The sequence below is a fragment of the Opisthorchis viverrini genome (assembly GCF_000715545.1).
Source record: "Opisthorchis viverrini unplaced genomic scaffold opera_v5_54, whole genome shotgun sequence".
Classification (NCBI taxonomy): domain Eukaryota; kingdom Metazoa; phylum Platyhelminthes; class Trematoda; order Opisthorchiida; family Opisthorchiidae; genus Opisthorchis; species Opisthorchis viverrini.
This window is the reverse complement of record NW_008751711.1, coordinates 1,344,975-1,370,506: the sequence shown is the minus strand read 5'-3', so window position 1 is coordinate 1,370,506 and position 25,532 is coordinate 1,344,975. Positions and strand designations below refer to the sequence as shown.

General features: G+C 41.8%; 1 protein-coding gene across 1 annotated transcript in view; it reads right to left on the bottom strand.

Annotated features, from left to right (window-relative positions):
• Positions 1 to 14,924: 14,924 nt before the first annotated feature.
• T265_03729 (hypothetical protein) overlaps positions 14,925 to 25,532 on the bottom strand; it is a gene marked incomplete at both ends in the record, with an annotated part of 58,815 nt that continues 48,207 nt past the window's right edge. The window contains one exon of the mRNA XM_009168276.1: positions 14,925 to 15,053. Coding sequence (XP_009166540.1) covers positions 14,925 to 15,053 — 129 coding nt within the window. The remainder of the gene's footprint in view (positions 15,054 to 25,532) is intronic.

Here is a 25,532-nt window from a genome sequence, read left to right as displayed (position 1 = left end):
CTTTAGATCTAGGAAATAAAACAAACGCCGTGATACTGGGAGGACAAAATCTATTTCAAAAATCAATTAAGCAACAATTTCTGGGACAACCTACTTTTTTCACTTTCGCTGTTTTGGTGCCTTGCTGAAAACAAAGTGCGAAATTAAAGTGGCAAACTGTGGTTTTAGCTAACGTAAAGCCAAATTTTCATGGAACAGATTCATTTCTGCCACTTTCGTAGAAAACATGATAGATCTATATTTCATCTTAAATGCGTGAAACGCATAACAAACGCCCGACGCCTTCAGGTAAACTGCTAACACAGGCAAGAGGGAAAAATAAATTAAAAGTTTCTTGAGCAGCCACGCTAAACTGGATCAATGTCAACGTTAAAAATTCAGGATGAGTTGACTTGTAAGTAACTACAAACCTAAAGTCTTCACAGTACTTGCATACGATTCAAGGTTTCTACGCACCTATGCAACGACTCCTTTCCTCTTTGTTACACTTATCTAAAATGGAAAAATTACACAGTTCGGTACAAATTTCTCGGAGTTTATATGTGTAGGTGATTGGAATGCACTAGGATGATCACACAAAATTGACTGTAGGCATTCCGGTTTAACATATGCTACTTGTTTGATTTTTTTACTGATTACAATAATATTGAATCTTGATTTTTTGGATATATACTGAAAAGTGCAGCGAAGCCAAAACAGGTCCATCCCGACGGGTGTCGAACTGGTGATGTAGATTATACGTAATTCGGCCATCAGTAAAAATGACAGCATTGAAGCGATATAGAATATGTTCACCAAATTACCTCGACACACGTCTACCTGGCCGAATTCCAAAACTGTAAAGCGGAATTTAATTTAGCGAATAATTGTAATCCTAATGAATATAAAAGCGTGCCTTAAGCGGTATGGCTGGATGAGTTTACTTCTCAAAAGTGCCAATGTTATAGACTCACATACACTCCAGAAATTGCAAAACGGCAGTTTGTGGGTTTCCAAATGCGTTATTCAAATGCAATAATCAAATGCCAGATGAATTTCTTTCAATTGAGTCTCAAATAGTAAGGAGACTTGCTTCTACTGGTCAACCCTTTTAAGTTTGCGACGCATATTTCTAATGTATCGGTAATTTCTGCTGTTTACTTCTTAGCAAATATTTCGTCCGCTTTCTTAATTTCGGATGAATATTAAACATAAAAAAGCGACTCATTTATTAGGCGCGGGTTACAGCCATTGAATAACACGAAAACTTTTGCAGGTTTGCCCCGCATTTTGTGCAACAGGTGATACCATGTCATAGTCATTATTTTTCAAACTCACCACTTTCTTCATGAGGGTCATCCCCGCAGGCTTCTGTTGAACCCAATCCAACACTTTGTGTATCCGTATAGGTAGGTGATAAAAACCAATTTGCAGTAGTATAAACGGTGCAGTTATCAAATATTTTTCAGGTGTGTTGATGAAAGCCGAAAGTGCGGCTGGTTGCCAATGCGGCGACCAGAAAAAACATGAGGGCTGGATTCGTCAGCGGCTGCGTGTGTTTCTTCCGCGATATAATTGGTTATTTGTTTTACTTCGAAAAATAGTATAATTCATACATCTAAGCCTACTCTTTCACAATTTTGAGGGCGCTCACAGCAATCTCGGTCTGATATTTTAGAGATGGTAACTGTTTCAATTCCTCAATCGTTTTTACGAATATCCCAGAATCGTCGTTTTGAAAGTATGCCGGAGGAACACCTTATTCCTCCACTGTAAAATAATATAAATTAATGTATAACAATATCGCCTCTACGGATACTAGTGCATAAATGCGCCCGTTTCACAATCACACTTCCTTTCTGAGCTTAAGCCTTCATACTATCTGGTATTCAGTTCCGGTTTGTGCAAATTCCGTAGCATCTCCTTTAACTTTTTTGCCATAATTACGCTGGAAAAGGATGCACTCATGTTTGAACCGAGGTTTATCGCCTGGATGCTCATGGGCATTTAACGTGATGCTTTCGCTTGACAGCGATTTAATTCACCAAACTAGATATTTGGAAATAAATGGATAAAGAAGGAACCATGAGTGTCGGTATCTTCGTCTTCTTACTTAACAACTGTGATTGACAATGGCGCGTGTCCCTGTATATCGGAAAATATTTCACGGTGACCATCCCAAACCACTAAAGAGTGCTAATTAACTTTCCACTAATGCTGCAATATTAAAGATTAGGGCGATCTAACAGAGCTCTGGTGGTGTACAGGTGTGCCTACACGATGGGACTTACCCATGCACACTTCGTATGGTGGGATACTCCTTGTTAGCACGGTTCCCACTAAAATGAGATGAAAACGCATGCTGCTAGCGGGACAAGTATGCACAAGCATTGTTCTGCCACCCGATTTATGACTTACGAAGGCCTAGTGCAGTGAACACAACACATGTTGCCATGGGTTTCCCTGATCTGATGTTTGCCAGCGCACACGACTGTCGGCTGCTTCATCTCATTTTATTGTGCTTTTGATGACCTTGATATGTGAAATTATCGATTGCATCTGGTTGTTTTATAGGATCTGGCTGTTCGGTTTGAGGGAATTTAACATTGTCGGCCCAACGGGTAGGTTCATCTTGCTAAGTCAGTGATCGCTCGTGTCTCAATTTTGGGTGCCAATTTTGGTGAAAAGTTTCAAATGAGATTTGTTGGGGTAACCGACAGTTAAGCCCAGAAGCGTATCTGTGAACGTGTTCTAAGCCAGTCTCACTGGAACCTGAGTTTTGTTGGATACATTTACCCGAAAAATCTGGATTGTTTTGCCTAAACGTAAAGTTTATACAATAGTCGTTTTTTTAAATCTGACAACTACTGGCTACATTTGCTGACCCCAATTTTCAATACGGCATTTGTATTCTACGTGGTTTAATGCTTTGAAGGTCAAACAGCTCCCTTGCCATTGTGTTGACTTTGAGACAATCGATAACGTTGAGCTTTGTTTAACCTAGAGGAAACCAAGTGAGTTTGATGTTAACTGCCACGAATTGAAGATGCATATTACATGTAGTAACAAAAGCGTTCCAAAGCACGCGACTTGCAAATAAGGTATGAGTTGAAATCACTTGAGGTTATTCGGTGGATTCAAAACGTATATGTGATATCTTTGATTAGACGATTTTCTTTGTACGTGTGTGAGAAGGCACCTGATTTCGAATTCTACTTTAGTCCAACCGTTATCCACTGTGGTATCGCCCAAAGCCATCGACGGCGCCTCGAACTCGTTCGGTTTAATTCCCCACTTTCTTGCATGATAATGAGCAAATGCTTATCAACGAGAATCTTAGCTCCTTGGCTAGGTCAGTCTTAGTGCCGGAGCTGTGCGGGCACCATCTCTGGAATACTTGCGAGAGCAAGTGAAAAATTTGATCCCCGAATCGTATGTGGTTGTTTTTCTCTTGGATGATAAGTCACACAACGGTGAGTTGACTTTTTGATTCGCATATTGGCAATGCGTCGATATACTGAATGACAACAACCGAAATATATGCTGATGATATATAAACGTTTGGTCACTCTCCATGCTTCATGGCTGAAAAATAAACCTGATTTGTTTTTTTCAGTGTCCTAAGTAGCCTTGCATAAACAGAAATATTTCTAACCCAGAATCTAAGGGAATCACAATAATAGCTCGATGGGATTTGTCCCCATTTTGACCAAATTTGCAAACGATTGTTCTTAGCACTTAAAAATGAGCCTAGTCGTGCTAATGCCATCGCAATCAATTTTGGTTGGGAGTTTCAGAATCAAACCAATAATCGCTTAATACATGGATCGGGTCAAGGCAGACCAATGGCACTATACCTTACGCTCCCCAAAGGACTAGACGAAGCTGAGCCTTTGGTTCGGATTTTAGTCCTGTTCCGATATCCCGTACAACTTGGTGTAAGACGGACAAGTGACGTAGCTTTCGGGAACTTCGGAAACTTTCAACACACTTCTAAGAGTGGACACCATTCTGAGTTCGATGTTCTCAAATTTGTCACAGTGAAACAGATGTCAGTATTAGCGCAATGCACTCATTCTCTTACCAATTTCGTTTTCACGTGATACTCACCTAATGCCCAGCTGGATCTGTCATTTATTATGTTTTTAAGCAACTGATTGTGCTGCAGCAGGCTGCTTCATGTTTCAGTTGGCAGGATATCCGAGATATAGCGATACACGGTATAGATGTAACGTTGCTGAAAACACTTTGACAGTTCACTACAAGTTTTCCCCTTGAATACAAATTGTTTACAAAACATCATAAACGAGAGATTCCAGATGAGTCTCCCGCAAAACCGAAGTTGTTTGCAAGTGAGTGCATAGTGTTTATTCAACGGAAACGTTAGGAAACGCCCAAACATGCTGCTGATCCCAACGAGGCATTCGCTGAATGCCAATATTGAATCAGAACTGACTCATTTCAAAATAATATTCCTCAGTTTGCTGTTAGCACAAAAGTTAAATTTTGCTTCTTCTGCACATATTACACCATCGACCATGGTGGTTGTGCACAACCACCAACCGCTACGTACGCACTCCTACGCCCCACAATAACGCACTCAGGATGTCTCCTCGATTGGTGATGAAACGTTTGCAATCAAATTGCCCAGCTCAGCGAACAAGCCAACGACCACCATCTACGCTACCGGAGCTACCAAAATTTCCTCTATAGATTTTAAATGCTTTATGATGGTTCAGAGAAGCAGATCAATGGTACAATAATGCATTTCTTGCTCATGGTCGTGAGATTCAACGAATCGTTTGGTGAGAAACGAATCAGAGTCACCGACTCAGTGTGATGGATCATCACCAGCGCTCTCATATTCTAAATGCTTTGTAATTGATCTCATAACAGGAAACATTTGCGAAATTTATGATCGGATTGCGGCATCTACAGGACAATTCAAATGCGTGCGCAGTGCTCCCGCACATCTCTAGCTGTTTATGCAACATTCCATTTTCAGCTGCTAACTGCAGCATACTCAAACTCTTGCAGAAAATTACTCTGATTCACAAATAGACACTCCGTGTTTACAATATCCGGCTAACTGTTAGCCAGCCACTGCCCATAGAAATTCCCGAGTAGGCCTTTCAACACTTCGTTTTTGTCGTCACATCAAACAATCTTTCAGTGTGGATACTCGTTTTGGTAAGCTGCCAGAATGCCGAAATCTACCAGCATAAACTAACGATACAACCGGTCGTCAATATCGAAGCTACTGCGGTCTGTTATTTCACATGCCAATCGTTTGACAATCAGAAAACCGGCGAAAAGTTCACAGGAAATTTCGAAGATGTTACAGCTTGTATGACAAAATTTATGTTTTCTAATATTGGTCTTGGTACTGGGGTTGAACTGTGCTAAAGTGATAACTTCGTTTAGAAAATAAAACAGCACCATAAGAAAATTCACAGATAGGTTCACTGTATTTTCAGAAGACAGGAGTGCTCATATGCACCCCCGAAACACCGTCGCTCAGAATTACTGACTGTTTTGAATATATACACTCAAATTACAATTGATGCCGGTCTAGCTACGTTTACAAACATTTTTCTTATAAACACGACTTTCGCACGTTATGGAACGCTGGAATGCAGATGGCAAAAGCAATGTATTCTGCAGGTTTGTAAATGATTCTTTTTATCTCGTACCGGCTCGTCTGATACATATAAAGTCTGTTGAATGTTATAAATCCTACAGGCCGGGTGACAAGGACTATGAGTTCAATCTTTGTACCCATTCAAATACGACCAATGAGTTTAGTCATACTTTGGATGCACGTATGGTGCGCCCTGTAACTCTTCGTGGGTATCCCTTAGAAATTAGGTGCGCATAGGTTTCCTTGGAAAATGTGGGCCATCACGAAAAAAGTAAGATATTATTTTTGGCGCTGTAAGACTCTGTTTGTTGGTGAAACGTCACTGACCTTTTGTTTTGCAGTTTTTCTCTCGTGCTTTGCGAATGTCATTCATTTAGTTAGGTTTGTCACCATGTGCTGTGACATTTTGTGCACGCTTGAAATAATTTAGATGTGAATAAAAGCCAAATATCCCTCTCAAACGAATGGGTTGAATAACATTCACTTAACGCATTAACTGGTTTGTTGCGTTATGCAGCATATATGCACTTCGAGATGTATCTATATTACACTTTTTAGTTGCAGGATTCCCGAAGATTTGGCTTTTAATGCTAACACATTTTAAATTCAACCGAGCCTAAGTAAACTATCTCCTGGTTGACATATGAATAGTAAAAGATATTTGGATATCTTAGTTTTATGTGCTGTGTGAAGTAACTGAAGCACGGTTGCGTAACTCAAAGACCAACTAGCAAGTCTCCACGCTTACCAGCAACCTGCAAGGAATTCAGTCCATACGTAAACTTATATTTCTAGTCTTCGGATGGGCCTAAAGTCACGAATAGCGATTATTTAATGTGTTGCGTATGCGGATAATCTGTGGTTATGGAAACCCATTTTATCTGGAGGCATCATCAGATCCACCAAAGCAAACGTCTTGGCATACAAATATGGCATAGGCGGAGAATTCCGGTTTTTTTGGGAGCATCGGTGAGCTGGCTTCCCGAACTTTCTCGGGCGTCTTTTTACAGAATTATTCTTTGTGTTCATGAATGTGCACGACTGAAGGCAGAATAATTCAGGTTTTAGAGAGAGTTACTTTTGAAATCTACACGCACACAATATACACATATGAAGCATTGATTCTTCACGCCGGCTTTGTGTGTCCACACGCGGCTAAAATTCAGCATCATAAATTTTGTGATCTGCCTAAGGAAACAGTTCTTTTGCTCATAACGGTGGCAGTAATTCAACATATCGATTCTAATAACTGGTGAATGAATAACTTTGCGCGTGGTGCTGGATTGATTGGGCAGATTTGTTATGGACACCAACAAGAACCCACTCTGCAGTCACACATGGCAACAATCCTCGATACGTTCATATGTTATGTCCGTGAGTGTAGTATGCATGCAAATAAGAGGCTACAAAATGCATGGAAGCGTGGAACGTTTGTAGGCTTTTTCCGGTCACTTTGATTATCATGCAATAGCTACCGTAAGCGCTCAATCAGTGAGCGAACACGCTGTTAGGCAGTTCTAAAAGTTCGCCCATCGTAGCAGAAACATGTGTCACAATTTCAGTCCACCATACAGAGACCGAGATTCGCTTATGGCATAAAAACGGGGTTCACGAACTACAGCAAATAACTTGTTGTTTACTAGGTCGCGACTTTGCGCAAGCAATAATTCGTTGAGTGTCCTCTTTCAAATACTCCAGATTGCATTTGCATTAGCTATCATTTTTTGCTCACAAGGGGCGATTTTTTCTGTCTCACAATTATTTTTCGAGACTGCTATTCCGGACGGTTTTCAACATTACTTTCGATCCCATGGTTGTCGTCAAGCTTTGGGCCACTGAATCGGTAAAAGAGTCACCCCGATGGGAAACGTGAACTCATTTCTGATGGATGTCTGTTCGAAGAAAAAACAATGCAGTGCCATTTCACGTGCGACGTCCGCGCAAAGAGTAATGAATAAACTCAGTTCGAAAATATAGGTGAAAGAGTTTAAACAGTGGACAACAACGTGTGGACTATATATGAAAAAAGACGCATAAAACAAATCAATCAGCTTTTAGAAACTAGTTGGACACGGCTGGTGGAATCGCTTTAGATCACTGGCAGGGGAAACACACGACCGACATAATAATATATAGTACAGTATATAATAGTCCACAGTAATTTCAAAATTGTTTTCACCCTGGGACTAAAGTAAGCCATGTGGTGCACAGGTGCGACAAAATAACAGCCACAGCCCTGCCGGATGCTCTCCCGTTGAAGTAATGTGTGAAGTATGCTCCCATTTGGTAAAAAGTATAAAGATAGCCGGGGAAGAGATACCACATATGCTACCACCAACAATCTGTAGTGTGGTAGCCCCATATTTGTTCATAACCAGTTTGCTTTGATTTCACCAAAATATCCATCCGGTGGAACATTGTGAGTCTAGTTACTACAATCTAACACTCTGTAAGTCTTGAAGTCTCTAGCCATCTCCTACCCTAATATGGTATCGTAAAATCTCCGCACGAAATCTGTAGTGTGGTAGCCCCATATTTGTTCATAACCAGTTTGCTTTGATTTCACCAAAATATCCATCCGGTGGAACATTGTGAGTCTAGTTACTACAATCTAACACTCTGTAAGTCTTGAAGTCTCTAGCCATCTCCTACCCTAATATGGTATCGTAAAATCTTCCGCACGAAAATAGTTGAAATAATCGCCCTATTTTTTCATCATTTCCCAATGGCTTTTGAAACAGTTTGCTACCTGGAAACTCAACAAAAACTTGTATACTAATATTAGAAGCACATGTGTTTTTCTAGCCCACACCGTTAAATTTTTAATCCCATGTCGGTTGTGGGGGATACCTGTTGACCAACAAGGATCATAGTCCTACCGTCAAAAGGAAGCCAAATAAAATAAATTGCGTGCATGTATATTACACCTTCACAACGCATGCCCCGGTTAGTAAACGCAGAATTATTCCCACTCCACAAAACAGGAATTTGAGAATCTCACTGTAACTGCCAAACTCTGATGAATTATTACTTTTCGGAAGCTTTTTATTTCACACTTTGGGCAAATGTTTCATAAAATCATCAGAATGAGATGTCCAAACTGACCCTGTTGAGTTTTCAATGGACTGCCGATCCGCGGATGCTTAAAAAATGGTTTGTGTGAATTACGCGTTTGTTACGTCGGTTTGGAAGTAAAATATTCACTAACTACGTTCACTTGGCACGTTTTTTAAGACATCCATAACCACACACCTAAAACTAGTTGACGATCGAAAAAACACCTTTTGTTCTCTTACCAAGGGTTTGTGACAGCCAACAATATATCAAGCACGCACGTTCGGTTTTGTTCGCGCTTTTTCGCTTTTCGTATTCTGGGGTCCAAAAAACTATCGAAATCGCCCGTCCGTAAAACCCGGGTGTCAACACCAGGCCGTATATTTTGAGAGTCGCATTTACCTCTGTGTTCCACCAGGCGATCTGTCTGTCTAATAGTGTGCAAACAATCTTGAGTGAAATGCCTGACTGAACGACCGAACGAGTTGGTCCGGATTCCGTATGTGGATTGAGTTTTGTGAATGAATATTCTCTGACGAATTTGGCGACAACATCTTCGTTCACCTATGAAGAGTACGAACGCTGGTGCAGAAGTGGGGCCCAGGCATCTGAAGCCATTCTCACCAACGAGGCTGTGACATTCTAACTCGAGATTCTTTGCAGCCCGTTTATAATGTACAAAGGATCACTTTCGTTCACGGGAGGAAAAACGGCTGACACATGCATGTTTTACTTCTAAAATGGAACAGTTTATCACATCCTTAGCGATGGTCACAAAGTACGGGTAAAGGTGCCCTGCTTAACGCACCCATGACGTGGCAGCATGATCAAACGATTTTCTATGCCATCCTTAGGAAAACCATCTGAACAGGGCTTCAGCGGTGATTACCCTTTTTGGCGCAGTCACATTTCGAGAGCATTACTGTTTTCTCGTTAGAAAGTACCATTTACATTGGTTCAAATCACTAGGTGCTGCCATGCATCTCCCTATGAATAATCTTTCCGGTCTGAAGCCGCCCCATGAGGTGCAATATCATCGCGTTAAACCCATACTGAAACTGTGTACTTGAGGGCTTCCCTACTACTAGTTAAAAGAGGAAACTATCTGCTCAGAGACCATTTATTAGTAGTTAGGCAATTTCAAGCTACCTTTCAGCAAACTAAATGTCTCATGCTCACTGTTTTTTCTACAAAATTACAGTCTCACGCTTCTCCTTGAACGTTGTGGATAAGTAATGATTACCGCACAATGTAATCGAACACGCCAAAGCAGTCCCACGTGCTCCACGATAAAGTTCACTTTCATAAAACGCGGGTCGCAAACTCGATATAGCCGCAGACTACCTAAGTCCATCAGCAGTGGTATATCGTGCAACACCCTTCTGACGGTTGGTAACGACGTACGTGCCTTGCTAAAAACCACGTTAGCAGTCCAGTGATCGTTCTTGCCCCCTCAGTTGGACAGGCTGCCAACTCTCGTTAATACGGTGTATTGATTCCAGCTAGTTGTTACCGGATAGGACTCACTTCGTACCCCAGTTAATTATTTGGCAGCTCCTGCAGGGCATCATATAGCCGAGTGGAACAATTTTCATGCCGGGCCACTAGGCCCTGTGCCAAGTACGTCGCATCACTTGGTGCAATATGGGTGTGTTTTCTCTTGGGTTTTGACGAACGGCTTCCGTCTTGTGACGTCACAATCGTTGAGTACTCATGCACAGAGATAGTTAGGACGCGATATGCATATGTGCCGACTACATTCCTGTGCTCTAGGACTGCAGCAATACCGTGGTCAAGGGCATTCGTGATCGAAATATTTATTACTTGCTACTACGGTATCAGGGTTTGGTGCACCCAACGACATAGCACTTATGAGGTCTTCCAGAAAGTTGACACGTTTATTTAACGTTTGGACTGGCGAAATCTCTGAGTCCGCTAGTCTTTCTGGCGTTTTTATTTTGTGCTTTTACGCAGTTTAATTTTCCTATGATTGCATTCAAACTGTCCCCCATCCGAATATAGAAACCACACGGCAACTATAGGGACTCTGTCAGCACGCAACTTGGAACACAGGGAACTTTGCATTATTGGAATAATTTGTTGCGCGTAGTTACACATGTAGAGAATTCAACAGAGTTTCGTAGATGTGAGCTTGTGATCTGACTCACCATTTACTTCAGTCCGCTAAAATTAGTCTATGCTATTTCACACCACCAAGTAATCAAAACGATAACAAACCTGGGATACAAGAGAGACTTGTAAAATTGGGACAACCAATCAAAATTAACGTTTTCTTAAATGAGGAGTATTTATGTCAAGGTTAGATGTTTCTATGCGATGTAATCATTGTATTCCGCCAAATTCTTGAAAATCCAGCGCAGAGTGCACGCATGCACGCCGGTGACGTTTGAGCAGACGATGGTTTCTTTATTAGCAATATTCTGATGTGACAGCATGTATCCGATGGATGCTCACAGAATTTCAGTTTTCGACAATACGTATACATCCGAATTCTATCTGCGAAATGAATCATTAGATTTGGGCGCGTTGAATACACTTTACCCTAATGTCTCACCTGGCAGGAAGTGTGCTGCATACCGCATGGTAAGGAACTGGTAATCCAAATGTAATCTGCTTTGTTGGTTTATTTGAGCATAAATCCCATGGCACACGTTGAGGTAGTATAAGGGCAAGGAAGCAAACATCTTATCGGTGCTTCAATGAACTACAACTGGAAGAATGAAGGTGCCTTCCAAATGCACATTAAACCCATTTGAATGCAACAGTCATGCAACAAAATATCGCCGCCCGGGAAACCCTAAGGAGGAGCACCGTTTGAAAGTGTACAGCCACTCGCTGCAAAAAAGTGAAGAAGATTTTGTTGCCCCGAAAATTTAAAAGAACTACAATCTAAAATTTCCAGGTGGGCGGGCAACATCTCGATGGAAGTAAGGTGTTTTTGAGGCAACCTCGTTATCCTAATCCATCCGTTACTTATTTCCTCAATGCCTCGAAATAATTGATGTGTTTGGAACGTTTTAAGCCGAAATAGCCATCGTAAATACAGATAAAACAACATGCAGGGTAAAATTCTTCGTAAATAAGGACGAAGCCTCACCTTTTTAAGTTACGAACCTACGAATTCGGACACACACATCGTGCCCTTCTACGCTCACGGATTCACGGGTTGGTAAGCAGAATCGAGGCTTTTGCCCAAGTTTCGCGGGTCACTTTTGTTTATGTCAGTCGGTAGCTGACGTTCACCTAGAAGGCAAAGTGAAAAAAGGCGTAGCACTGATCTTTATGTACTCAGTGCGGGGCAGTATGCTTGGAAGCAAGAGGATTTGCATTAATAAGTGTCTAATAGTGCTTTAAACTGGGTTCTAGAAGGAGCGTGAACAACCATCGGCGGAAGGTTATTCCACCCAGCTACTTCCCGAAATGAGAAAAAATTGTCTAATGAGTGTGCGTTCTGTGAGCTTGAAAAATTTTCTTACTATGCCCCCGCCGTGTGCTTGCTGGGTCAACGGTTAAAAACCTGTTTGCCAAGCTTTGTTCAACCAGCGCACAAGTAAGAATTAGGTCACCTCGGAGGCGTTGGTACTCCAGGGGAAAGAGATCAAGTATCGCGAGACGTGTTTCGTAGTCCACGAATTTGAGCCCACCAACCATTCTAGTAGCGCCTTGCTAGACACGCTCAATGAGGGTGGCGTCCTTCGTGCGTCATGATTAGACGACTTGGTTGGTGTATTCCAGAAGCGGTCTGACTTAGGTCGCATAGAGTATTTTGAAGTTCATGCGAGTAATACGGGAGAAGGTGCGCCGGATCATCCGTAAAATGCCGAATGCCTTTAGTGCCGATTTCTCATGGTGCAGTGAGAAGGACACGTTTGAGGGGACGAAATCCTTTTTGGAATTCATCCTCATGGTGTTTTCTTTCTCACCATGTATGACAAAGGCCTTCGCTGCGTCTCCTACAAACGACATATGGACGCACTTTCCATCATTCAGAGGAAGGTGACAGTCCAGTGACCACTGCTTTGGAGCGTGTACATCCATTTGTAGGGCATTGGCATTGGAACTCCAGTCTTTCAAGTCGTCCGCAAAAAGTAGACATGGGCTCGCAAGAACATCTGGGAAGTCATTGACGTAGATCAGAAACAGCACTGCTACCAGGACGTAGCCTTGAGGAACTCCAATGTAGACCGCCGCTGGAGAAGAGTAGGCCGAGCCTATTCTCACTAGGAATGATCTGTATGATAGGAACGCCTTGATCCAGCGAAGGATTTTACCTTGAATCCCGTAAGATTCGAGTTTGTGGAGCAGCGGGACGTGTGGGACCCTACGAAATGCTTTTGAGAAGTCGGAAAATGTGGCATCCGATATGGGTCCTTCCTCCTTGGCTTGGGTTAAGCTGTCCATAAAAACGAGCATGCTTGCAACGCAAGAGCGGTGCGGGCGAAGTCGGNGTCCGTGGTGGGCTGAAGATATCAGGTTCGTGGAATTAAGGTGATCTGGGATAGCTCGCTTCAGAATGCGTTCCATCACCTTGCACGGCACGCGAGTAAGGCTTATAGGCCTATAGCTGCCAAGCGATAATCAGTCACCAGTTTTGTAGATTGGCGTGACAATCGCTTCCTTCCAAGCAGAGGGAAGGCGAATTCCGTCAAGCGACTGGCGAAACACCAGGTAGAGATAATTTGCCAGTGAAGACGACGTTTCCTTCAAGATCCTTGAGTGTACCTCGCCGGGCCTGAACCCACAGAATGGGTTGATCTTTTGCAAGATTCGACGAATGTCCTCCACTGTGAAGACCAATTCGGTTAGAGGTTGTTTGTAGTTCCGCCTTGACAACAGTGGAAGTGATGAGGACACTGGGGCTGAGTATAGACAGGCATAGTGTTCTCTGCAAACCTCAGGTACCACTGTTGGGTCATTCGTCGGTTGTCCGTTTCTGTCCCTCAAGGATTCAAATCAGTTTTCTGCCAAACGGACCAAACATTTGCGTTACGTCCCTGTGTCGTTCAGCATCAATCACCACTGTGTTATAACTAAGGTCAAAAATGGAACATGAATGACAAACAATTTACCATTTACTACCTGTGTCCCGGAAATGACCAACAACCGGTTGCAGGAATTACTAACTATTATTCAAGCGTTCAATCCTAAACAGGTGTATAACGCAGGAGAAGTATTTTTTGCAAATGGAATTGCTAGTATTTCCTCGGGCACTTTTTTATACACCATGCCTGCCCGTTAATCAAGCATTTCAATTGTGTTAGTTGTGTTGATTTAGTTTGGCATGAGGAGTATTTTATTATTAGAACGAACGGCAAGTGGGTTATTTCTCCAAACCTAAAAGCCGCAAGTTAATCCTTTGGCGGCGTCATGTTTAATCAATTCACGCTAAACGTCGACAGGTTAAACATTTGGAAAACGGGTATTGTGACAGCCACCTTACCTAAAAATTTGAATTTTGCGCCCAAACCTGACTTATGATTATCGCCCGCATTTCCGGGATCCTCTTGATTGTTCCAGAAAATATGATTAGGCTATAAAGCCTGCAGTGCAATTTGTTGTTCGCAGGATATCGAGGCAAGATACTTCTACATCAGGAAATGAATGCAAAACCAAATGATAATAGATCTGGTTGGTTATCCCCATCAAATTTTGATTTCCAATACATTCTTACGCGCATGGTTTTCATTTTAACGATAATGCGTTTTAGCCTAAAGTGTCTTCTCTTTTCGGCAAATTAATCTCCACAGGTTGAATTTCAAATATCATTTTCTTTTTGCAAGATAACGGAAGTAGACAAACGTCTGCACATATCGGAAGCGCGCTGATGTGAGCGAATTCGTTTGAGCGTTTAGTCGTCAGCGTTGTTTGTTGGATCTTAGTAGTGTGGCCAAGTGATTCATGTGGAGTTGGCCACCAAATTTAACAGTGAGACCGTTGTTCTTTTGAGGAATCGAATGAGCACGAATGTCGTCAGAGGATTAGCCCGCTCTGACTGACAACTATATTGGATTAGCTTATCACCGTACTCTGAATAATTTTTTAATTCGCACTGGGATTTTATTTTCCGCGTTCAGAAAACTACATTCTTCCTGTGATGCGAGACCACGTAACGAATGTTATGTTGTATATTTTCAACTTTATACGAGCAGCACATCTGAGTATTTTTCAACGTGAAAATCAAAGTTGCAAAGACCGAAATCGAGATATAATTTGAGTTACTTATGAGTAGTTAAATAAAAAACGGACCAAATCCACCGATCGCCGGTGGCCTTTGTGGCCCATATTTGGCTGAATTGATTGTGCCACAAACCACAAGCGTATTCAATGTAAATCCAAGAACATTTTCCCCGTTATTACCCTGTTCAAGAGAGAAATATTTGCAGAACGGTTTCGTGTTCGTTTGGAGAAATCACAAACTTATTTAAGTGCACATTCTCGTAGCTCCCGAGTTGGATTAAAACGTCATTATTTTCCCAACTAAAAGACACCCCATGGATACCAGGGTGATCATGAGCTTTTGAACTTTGCCAAATCTTGGTGACAATAGAGACCATGGAAATTCGTTTTTTCTACTCGGCCGGCCCGCATTCAGTCCCGGTAAGGTCAAATTTTCATGGGTAACAGGCTAAATTCACGCACGTAAATATAAAAGATCGAATTAGGGGAAATTTATATTCCATAATGGGCCGAAACAGACTTCATCATAATGCGCAGTGGCAAAATGTGAGAAGATAGGAAAATAGGAAAACACACTAACACAATTTCAGGCCGCTCAATTGAGATTGGTGGAAACATTGACGTAACAACTTTGAACTCCACCACCCATCTCAGCTACAGACATGTTATCAGTCGACTTGGTTGCGAAAAACATCAGGGATTCCCTTTTTAACTTTCATATAAGTCCGACATTCCGTTCAAGGTACACGCGCTACGACGGCATTTTTGCAGTCAGATATCCAAATTCCAACGTGCCCCTCTCATTTTGTCTCAAGACTGCAGAAGGCCCCAACAATTCCGCGTGATAAATAATTCATCAGTGCTTTTCAGCAGTACTTGTAAACACTTTATGGTCATCAACGGTGACATGATGCAAGCCATTATGTCGGTCTATAAGCCATGTAATCTATCCTCCCGGGCACCGAAATTAAATTGTTGGTTTCGTCCACAGAAGACTCGATCAAGTGATTTATACCGTCAGTGCTTGGAAACCAATGGAGTTCCAATTGTTCGAAGCCGCGGTAGCGATCTCGCAGTGAGCCTAGTGAATACTGTCGAAAGCGAGATATCAGGTAGATCAGATTTCTGAAGCCAAAGGCACAATACCTGAGATCTACTGAACACAAGCGACCCTACATAATTTCAGTCGGTAATCGGCCAATTACTCAGACCTGTTAGTCGTGTTCAGTGCACTACAGTAAGATACTCGCCCTTATGGGGAACAGACTTTGGAACAGTGATGCGAGCACGGATTCATCAAGTCACCCAAAGAAAAAGACCAACATGCGATGGAAGGCACCTGTGATTTGCTGCTCCAGTGCGACTTTCCGGATGGTTCGTAAGGTAAAGTTTTGACTCTGGATTTTGTAGTAGCTTCCTTGTGTGAAGATCACACATTTCTCTCTTAGTTTGACGAAATATGCACTTGGAATCCGGATGAAATATCTGTCATATGCAAGAGTGCAACACTTGCTAGCTTTTGCTTGCAGAATGCAAGTTATTTATGAACACACTTCTTGTAAGTTACTGAAGGTCATTTTGACTGTTGGTAAATAAGTTCACGCAAGAGTATCAAATGAAAGGACCTCCGGATTTCTCGTTTCCAAAAGGAAGCATTTAAACCACCATTTGGTTCCCAAGTTACTGACGATGACGTCCAAATATATGTGTTTTTTTATCCACCCCTCGTCATATCTGCTTCTGTTGATATCTATCTCTTGTTTAGGTGGACCGACCTCCATATTGACTGGCCATTTTTCCCTTAGCCACACCTCCAAAACTATCTTTGGAACAACAGAAACATAATGAGTATATAATGACCTAAGCCGATGTTCCTCTTATACACAGAATTTGAAGTACTGCGCGGACAAAAAAGCGAACCGGCCGCCAAAACCTTCAAGTTGATACTTCCATCGTAACAGATAAGTCTACATAAATAATAAAGTATTATTTCAAATAAACTTTGTAGAGACATGTATTATTATACCAACCTCAGTGATAAAATGTCCTTGGAGTTTTTCATTATGCGGATGTCTGGCGCACGTGCCGCTCAAAGAGCAACAAAATGGCAACTGATTTTCGGTAGTGTCAGGTTCCTGAGCGCCATTGTGTTTCAACCAATAAAACGTGCTTACGAAAAACGCGGGACTAAACTGGAATGCGACATAAAATGGTGCAAGTAAAACAAGGGACAACCTGCGTCTGGGCGATCATCACAATGTGGAATCCAAAGTGATGTGTTGCAAACCCCGATGAGCTAACAAAGATAAAATTTGTGGGTGGTACGCAAATGGTCATGAGAATAGTTAGATGAAATGGGGTTTGTATCAGTCGTGAAACGGCAAAATTCTATCCTGCGGATAATCCTGTGAATCCACAAACAGTTCATTGGAAATGTCAAAAAGTAGCAATCCTAGTGTAAATAAAGCAGTAGTTTGTCATCGCGCAACGGGACGTACTCAGGTTCGCACGTAAAAGTAGGCAGATACAATCAGCTATCTGAAGTTAACCGACTTTTTTTGTGTCGAGTGGCGTGTACTAATTATCGAGGAGGTAAACATTCTTTATCGGGATCGAACTGTTGGTTGTAGGGCTCACAAGGATCGGCTGCTTAATAAGGCAGGCACAAATATGAAATGTATGATTTTTAAAAATAATGAGGATATTGCTGAACATTTCATCTAAGTCTAAAGATCGATGATTAACACTGTAGAGGACTGTCCACATCAAATTCCCCTGTCTAGGCTTTATACTTCACATCTTTTGTGATAGGATTGTGGCCTAGTTTGACGTTGCGTTAAATTGGGGATCATGTAGTTGTAAGAAATGCAACGAAAGATGCCGCGCGTGCAATAACAAGATGGAACATCTCTCTTGACCAAACTAACAACTTTACTGGACGATAAGCTTCGACATATAATTGTTGTGACCGAATGATCTATCAGGGGAGACTCCTGCTAGCTATTTGTGGAAGCCCTGGGAGCAAGTTGTGAGAGGCTATGAATAGCCTTGTGGACAATCATGTGGTGTGACTGATGCGAAATAAACGAAAACATTCCGACACTCATTCCATATTTTGGGTGTTTCGGCATCCGTGTATTCAAGAATGCGTGTAATGCTGGGATGTGAATGCAAATGCAGAAAAAACTCTGCAAAAGTTGGCATCACCGTCTTTTGCTCTGATTTTGGTCGCCCCATACGCAGATAATTACGTCTACGGCACTATCCGCGTCCATTAGTCGACTCATATCAGTTCGCCGGGCATTATGCCGCGCTCAGTGGGAATATGCTTTGTGATGGAAAGCAAGCTTCGCTTGCTGCTCCGGCGCAATTCCACAGATGATTCGGTAGGTTATTATTAACTCTGCCTTCTGCTCTTGCTGCCTGAGGCAAGGATACAATATTTCACTTCTCGATTTGCGCAAAGATGCCTGAGCTATGGGACAAAAGGCTTGCCTCACCTGCCCTCGGTGACATCCATCTCGACCACTCCTATATTGGCTGTCCGTTTTCCTTCTAGCTACGCTCGTATGTACAAAATGCAAGTTGGTACGCAGACAAGAGAGCGAACCGCCTGTGGAAAGAATGGTTGATGATGGCAAATCAAATTTCAAGTCATAATAACTCTTCAACCTTGCATGAAGGCGTACATACGTTGGAAATTTTAATTTCAGAGGAAGAATGTTGAGGCGTCGAAGCACGACAAGGGTAACTCAATAATTGTGATTCAATGGCCAAACAGGAAAAACTTTCTACCACCTATTTGATGTTGCCTAGGAATCGGGTTGTGAGAAGCCATGAGTTACTTTGTGGAAAATCAGGTGATGTGATTCTATTCAAATAAACTACAAGGTTCTTTCGTTTCATTTGTATTTTCGGTGTTCCAGCTTGCTTGTAAAAATTTAAGATTGATTGGTGTAAATCTTAGGTGGGATTTCTTGGCAGGTACACTCTTGAATAGTCCAAGATTCCCCTGGGTATGGACAAACCGCTCCGTTTGATTAGGCTAACGTTACACACCAAGCGTTACCGTGGCATAGGGTTTTTAATAAGCCATAAGCGTATGTCCGCGATAGCGTCTTTCATGCCGAGGTTGTGCAAACTAACCAAGCGTTTATCCTCTCGAGGGTTGAGATGAACAACAAGGAACTCTCGTGGGTTATTTTACGAAACGCTGTTTGAGATTTTGGTGATTCAAACTACGGATGGGGCTACAAAAGCTAAATTTCAAGTAAAATACTCTAGTGGTGTGGACCTTCGCTTAATCAGGAAGCTTATACTACGGTGTAAACCAGTGGACTCTTGAGCAGATGAACGCAGCTTATGCGCTACTCAGATTTCAGCATTCATTGCCAGTTTATAAGACGTGCCAGAAGATTGAAGATCTCACTGGTTCGGCATCAGTTGTGTTTTTTGTACCTACGAACAAACAACCTGGGATGATGGCTCTTGAGTTGCGTTTAGAAATCGAGCACCGCACAGTTATCCGACCACTCCCTCACCATATCCAATTGAAACGTCTGACGAGCGTGATGCATTGGTAGCTACAGTGCCAAAATTTGAAGGAACATTTGACACAAACCAGAGAGACATTAAGTCACATCGGCCAAATGTGGCTTCTAAAAATGAGTGCTGTATTGTTTCTGAAGGACAAGTGCAGCAGAAATTCTTACCCAAATCATGGCCATTATTCACTCGGGCCTTGAGGACAGCATTAGTTAAGACTGATGTCCGACTACTGGATTAGGTTTTAACAACCATAAACGCGCTCGACCCTCCAAGGCTGAATGATGTGTTTTACTCAAAAACACTACAAGGTCCGCTAAAGTTGTCAATATTTCGCAAAAAACTCGAGCAAGTTTGCTGTGATTGAAGTGGAATTCAGCTCTGGTAGTCAAAATGCAGTTTATCTGATTCTGTCCGAAAATAGGACATCTGTATTCTTCATTGGTGCTGGTTGACTGTTGTTCTGTTTGATTCTCAATATTTCCTCACTCGTCCATGGAAGTGAATGCTGATGGTACTTAGGGCGTTTGAAAATTTTACCTGCCGGCAGAACGTATCTATGTTACAAGCATTATTACACCAATAGCCAAAGAACCCTACTTAAGATTTCGTCAAGCTAGTGACATGTCGATTTCAAAATATCGGGGAACGCTCTGGACCTGTTTCATCCCAACTTGAAGTAATCAGGTTAAGAAATTTCACAAAGCACTTTGGGTATTGTGAATGCCGTGCGCTGTCGCAGTGCAACGTAAATAGCGTTGGCCCAGAATGTTGAGCGCTGCTCGTCTGTAGATCACGGATATCAACAACACATAAGCATACATTAACCCAACCATTGCGCATTGTATTGTGACAACCGTAAGCCTGGAAGAAGCTCCCCAGGACTAACGACCCATGCCTCAAAATGCTCATGACAATCGCCTGCGACCGCGCAATGTTGCGGCCTCACTTAATTTTTGGTCGCTGGATGACCTAGGTGTCATCCGATCTAGGTGATTTATTGTCAATTTTGAATGCCATCTCCTCGACGTGTGTTGTTTGGCGATCTGAAATTGTTGAGAATATCTGGTGTGTTTCCTGCTTTCTGCTGATGTTTCCTCCTCCACCGTTTTTGGCAACTGGGTGTTTCTTTGGCGCAAATTTGCCGTAATCCAGTGTCATCCGATCTGATTGAATAGTGCTCAAAGCAATATTTTATGTGACAGTTTCACTGCATCGTGCAATATTTGATTGGGTAGCCTCAGGTGTGGTATGTTAGTGAAAGTAACAGGCCACCGCCTAAAACTACTTATGGATCACAAGCGTTGATACAGCAACAGCAGTTAGAGTGAGCGTGCGCTCAACGAGTAAGTAGAATAGCCGGCATTCTAGGTTGCTATTTTTGCGCATATTTATGCCAGTGTAGTGAAAGTTTTGATGAGTTGTTCGGAAAAATGATGGTGATCACGTCGCTTGAGGCTTCGAAATGGTTAACAGTACTTAACACATCCTGTGAATAGTTTCTAGTTTGAATATTCCTGCATTTGTCATTCACGAAATTACGCTAACTGTTCTGTGAAAAAACGCCTCTTTAATCACTCACCGGCGCAAATGCCTAGCTAATTTTCGGTTCAGGATCTCCGTACAGGTATTTTTGGTACATTGGTGCAATACGTTTGGTGGATGAGCAGATAGTAGTATATTAGGTTTTCAAATTATCGCAAAAAGATGCTATGCTTTGTTTGTCAAAAAGAAGTATGATGGGAGGCTTTTCAACTCATTCGTTGTATAAATGCGTGGAGTGAATTAGGATCCTACTCATGAAAGTTATTCTTTTTCAGTTCCACCACACGGTAGAAAATAAATACTGAACGCATTATGGATCAAACTTTCGTGGAGTATACTTGAAAGGCTCCTTCAGAATTATAACTGTGCATCAAGTTGTTAAACGTATCTCGCATATCACATGACTAGCTGTACTTAGCTAGCAGTTTGAGTAGAACATGGGCGAGGTTAGTTTGGTGTTCCTCAGTACAGTTGAGGCACAAATATCTGTGATTTTGCACAACAGTTTACAGGTTTGTGTTAACCTTTGACAGAACGGTCCAAACACGTGTTCCGATATCAACATTTTATCCCCAATACAACACAAAGTTGCCATTGCAACAAAATCTCCCTACAGTGTCCGTATGGTGCTCAACCGCGCAGCACACTTGATCCCCTGGTAACCAAAGATTCCATGCATTCAAATAATGAAAGCTGGTCAGCTATCATAAGGCAACAAAATTCCATAAACAGTAGGACTTTATCAAGAGCAATCAATCTAAAGCGCATAAATTGATGCCGCAGTAATTGTCCCAACCGAGGACAACATTTTGAAGTTGTTGCACAGACTAAACTGGAGATTTATCGGCTAAAACCGCCGCATTCAAATGACATCCTTGCAATCATAATTTTATTTCGATTTGTTCATAACTACACAGTCGGTCAAAATACCACGGGAGCATCAGGGGCAACAGCATGATTTGCATCTACAATAAATAAACGCCTAGACTAAAATAGGTGGCTATCGCCTACAGCTGCCTTCAAGGATATTGGAGACACTGGATCTTAATGAGATATGCTGAAAAACTGGGCCGGACGGCATGTGCAAGCTGCAAGTGAAATATCTGAGATTTCTGTCGGGTCTGTGTAACGGGTGAAGAAGTGAATTAACTGATCAGATGGCACATACAACAGTCAAACGCAAACCAGCCATCGCAAATCTCTCTGGTGCGACAACTTTATGGACCACCAGGAATAGCGCTGTGCAATTTATCTGATTTTCCGTACGTAAATACACCCCTGCCAGATTTTTTATCAGTGATGTGGAACCCATGTGCACCACTAAGAGCGTTCGTTGCTTGGATTAAGAGTAAATGAAATATTAACAGTCAAAAAGGCTTAGTCGTTTTCCTTTCCAGGAAATGGACTACAATCTTCATTATTTTCCGTGAGTCTCGCAACACTGACGCACAAATGTAAATCAGTGCTGTGAAAGCACATTCTGAAATTCACATGCCTGACTGTTATTCCTTCAGCAGGTAGGCTTTAATTGCGCGATCAAAATAAGCCGACGTTTTCTAAATGCGTGGACACCGTTAGGTGATTTCTGTGATTTTCTTCCAAATATGCTGTTTTTACACCCTTAAAACCTCCATTTTAATTTGCCTAATTTGGCGTTCACATACTACGGTGGGGTGTGAAATGACTCTGTATAATTCACAATAGTGTTTTTGGACTAGCAAAAATCTCAAAAACCTAGAATGATGTGGATTATTGGTCACATGTATGTTGCCATCGAGTGTTCGCTGTTGCAAACGTACTTTATTGCTGTTTTACACCACGCATCAGATTTCTCGCACTTATTTCGCTCTGAATTCGGTTCACATTTTCTCACTGGAACGCGTTTTGTTTACCACACCTGTAACTCGTGTACTTTTGATGAGTCGACTTTGTAGGAATAACCAGTTCACCTCGGAATTGTTCGCGGATTTCCATATTATTGATGCTTAAACGTGGCGGTTTTTTTGGCTGTGAAAAAAGTCATGCGCAAAACTAACCACTCGACGATCTGCTTTATTTCGTACAACATAGAATCAACGCAGGATGCAAATAAGGTGGAACGATATGTTGTTATCTCATAATAAAGCAAGTTTTCTCAGCTTGCTAGTCCACCGGATGTACTTTATGCGTGCGCTTGTGTATGCGCTGATCAACATAAAATTTGTTCCGTGTGCTTCGGTGATTAGTTCCACACCATTCATAGAGAGGAATCATAGAGTTCGAATAGATGTTCTGCACAGACCAACTGGTGTTTTTTCTGTTTTACAGATTTCACTAAATTGTTCGAAAGATTTCACGTACAAACACAGCGGTATCTCTAGATATCATCCACAGAGATCTCAGTGAACTTGAGGTAAATGCTGGCAAGTGGCGCATGCAATGACGCAAATGTGTAGTATAAACTTGCCATAGCAACTTAGCTACGAAATCACGATTCTTTGAAGCGCATTACCTGTCATGTTGTTTATTCAAGGAACTACTTGTTAACCTGGAACAACGACGACCGCTATTTCAAAATCGCTTTGGGGTGCTTTCCTCCAAACACAAATAAAACGACAACTTACACAGTGATTCTTTCTTTGTTGCGCAGTTGGCACTTTGTTATCCTATAACCTTCTGTGAATGCGGAAAACTCAACATATTCAACTATGTAAAACAGCCAGTTTATCTCCCAATTTCCCATCAATGACGCCTTTGTCTATCTGATCACGTAAAGAGCAGATTGGAAGGGTTAGCTTGGTACTTATCCTCAGTATTCTGAGTGTTTTTAAATGCAGCACTGATGCAGCAAATTTTCAAACAGAATACCAAGATAAGGCCACATGGTGCGAATCACGACAATATGACACAATGACGCCGGGCTATTTGCAGACATACGTGGCTCCAGTTGGCACGCTGAAACTTCGGAAACCAAAACAATCATGCAGAAAAAAATGCAACGGAGTAGCAGAGAGTTAGTATAAGCGAATAAAATAAAGGCCACCAGAAGCCGTACAGCTTATTTATATAGCTCAAAAAAGACACCAAACTAAAGCAGCCTTTATCGACTTACGGCTATTTGGTTTTCATACTTTACTTCTTATGATATACGTCTTTACGACTAATCGTTTCATCGGGAACTGCATAGAAAATCACACATATTTGGCAATTACATATTCAACCGAAATTCCCCTCCACAACATATGGCTCTGAAAGACGTGGAGGATAAATCCTGGCCTCAGCAGCCACAAATGAGCAATGAATGAAATCTTTGAAACCATGTGAACACAGATAGCCTATTCCCAATCTGGTGTCTCCAGGGCCGATCACCGCAAATTCTTCCATATATGTGACTGATGGAAAAGCGGACGAATGAGATGATGGATTAACCCTTATATAGTTTGCCAGTAATAAATTGAAATGACTGTGGAACAAGCTGAGATGAAAGAGTGAGTAAATAGTCCTCCTTTAAACAGATCAATCTTAAAGACCTAGTTTCATAATACATAAGCGTTTATTCACTAAACGAAGGGAAGAATAAGTATATTTATCCAGGCGTATTGATGCCATCCGCAAACATGTTTAAAATATCGACTTGAATAAAAAAGCAAACAAACGTGTTTTTTTTTCAAATCACACTGCTCTAGAAGAGTCCACATGATTTCCAAAGTGCCTGAAAGACGTAAATTTGGCAGCAAACAGGTGGTTGTTTTCTATAAAAATAGTAAGATTCAGTGTTGAGTGTCGGTTACACTGTGCGTATATTTTGACAAGACACGTGGCAAGTGTGTGCGATGTAGCTCCTGCGTGCTCATCTAATCTGGGTGAAAATCTTAACGCATGATGTACAGAAACCACCGCCGTCTTGGTCATTCTCAACGTGTGGAAACATATATATATATATATTTGATTCCACTTTCACGCATTTTCCTTTGGCTTATCTGGCACACAGCCAAGTATTAGTTTATAATTCTTGCACGTGAAAGCCCGCGCTCATCAATTCTGGGGGGGGGCGCAGTTTGTTACCTTGGACCGGTATCATTCAAACTTTGCACATATCAATGTTAAGCAGCGAGGTGGCAATGCAGACTGAGTCCTAATTGTACTCCACTCAGACCATTTGAACACCAACATACGCGGACTTGGCTACATGTGCTGGACTAACAATCTTTAAATGAACATGAGTCTAAATGTTTGTGAAAAATTTGCTTAATGTGTTCAGGGGAGTTCACCAGAAAAAAGGCCTACTTACTCAACGGTGGGCTTTGGGTACCATCAGATGCTGAGCACATGAATTTATTAAATAGTTTATTCTCGGAGGTATCTAATCCGGTATTACACCAACGTCCTGTAGAATATTGTCAAGGTTGGTCATCATAGTACAGCAAAACGCAACGAGATAAAATTGATATTTTGTCCATTCTGGTACACGATCCAAGGGCTAGACGTGTTTTTCACTTAAAAATAACCCGTCAACTAGTTTCTCTTGTATAAGCTAACAACACATATGAATCTTCCAGATTGATGGGTAATGTTGAATTTCAACCTCCTC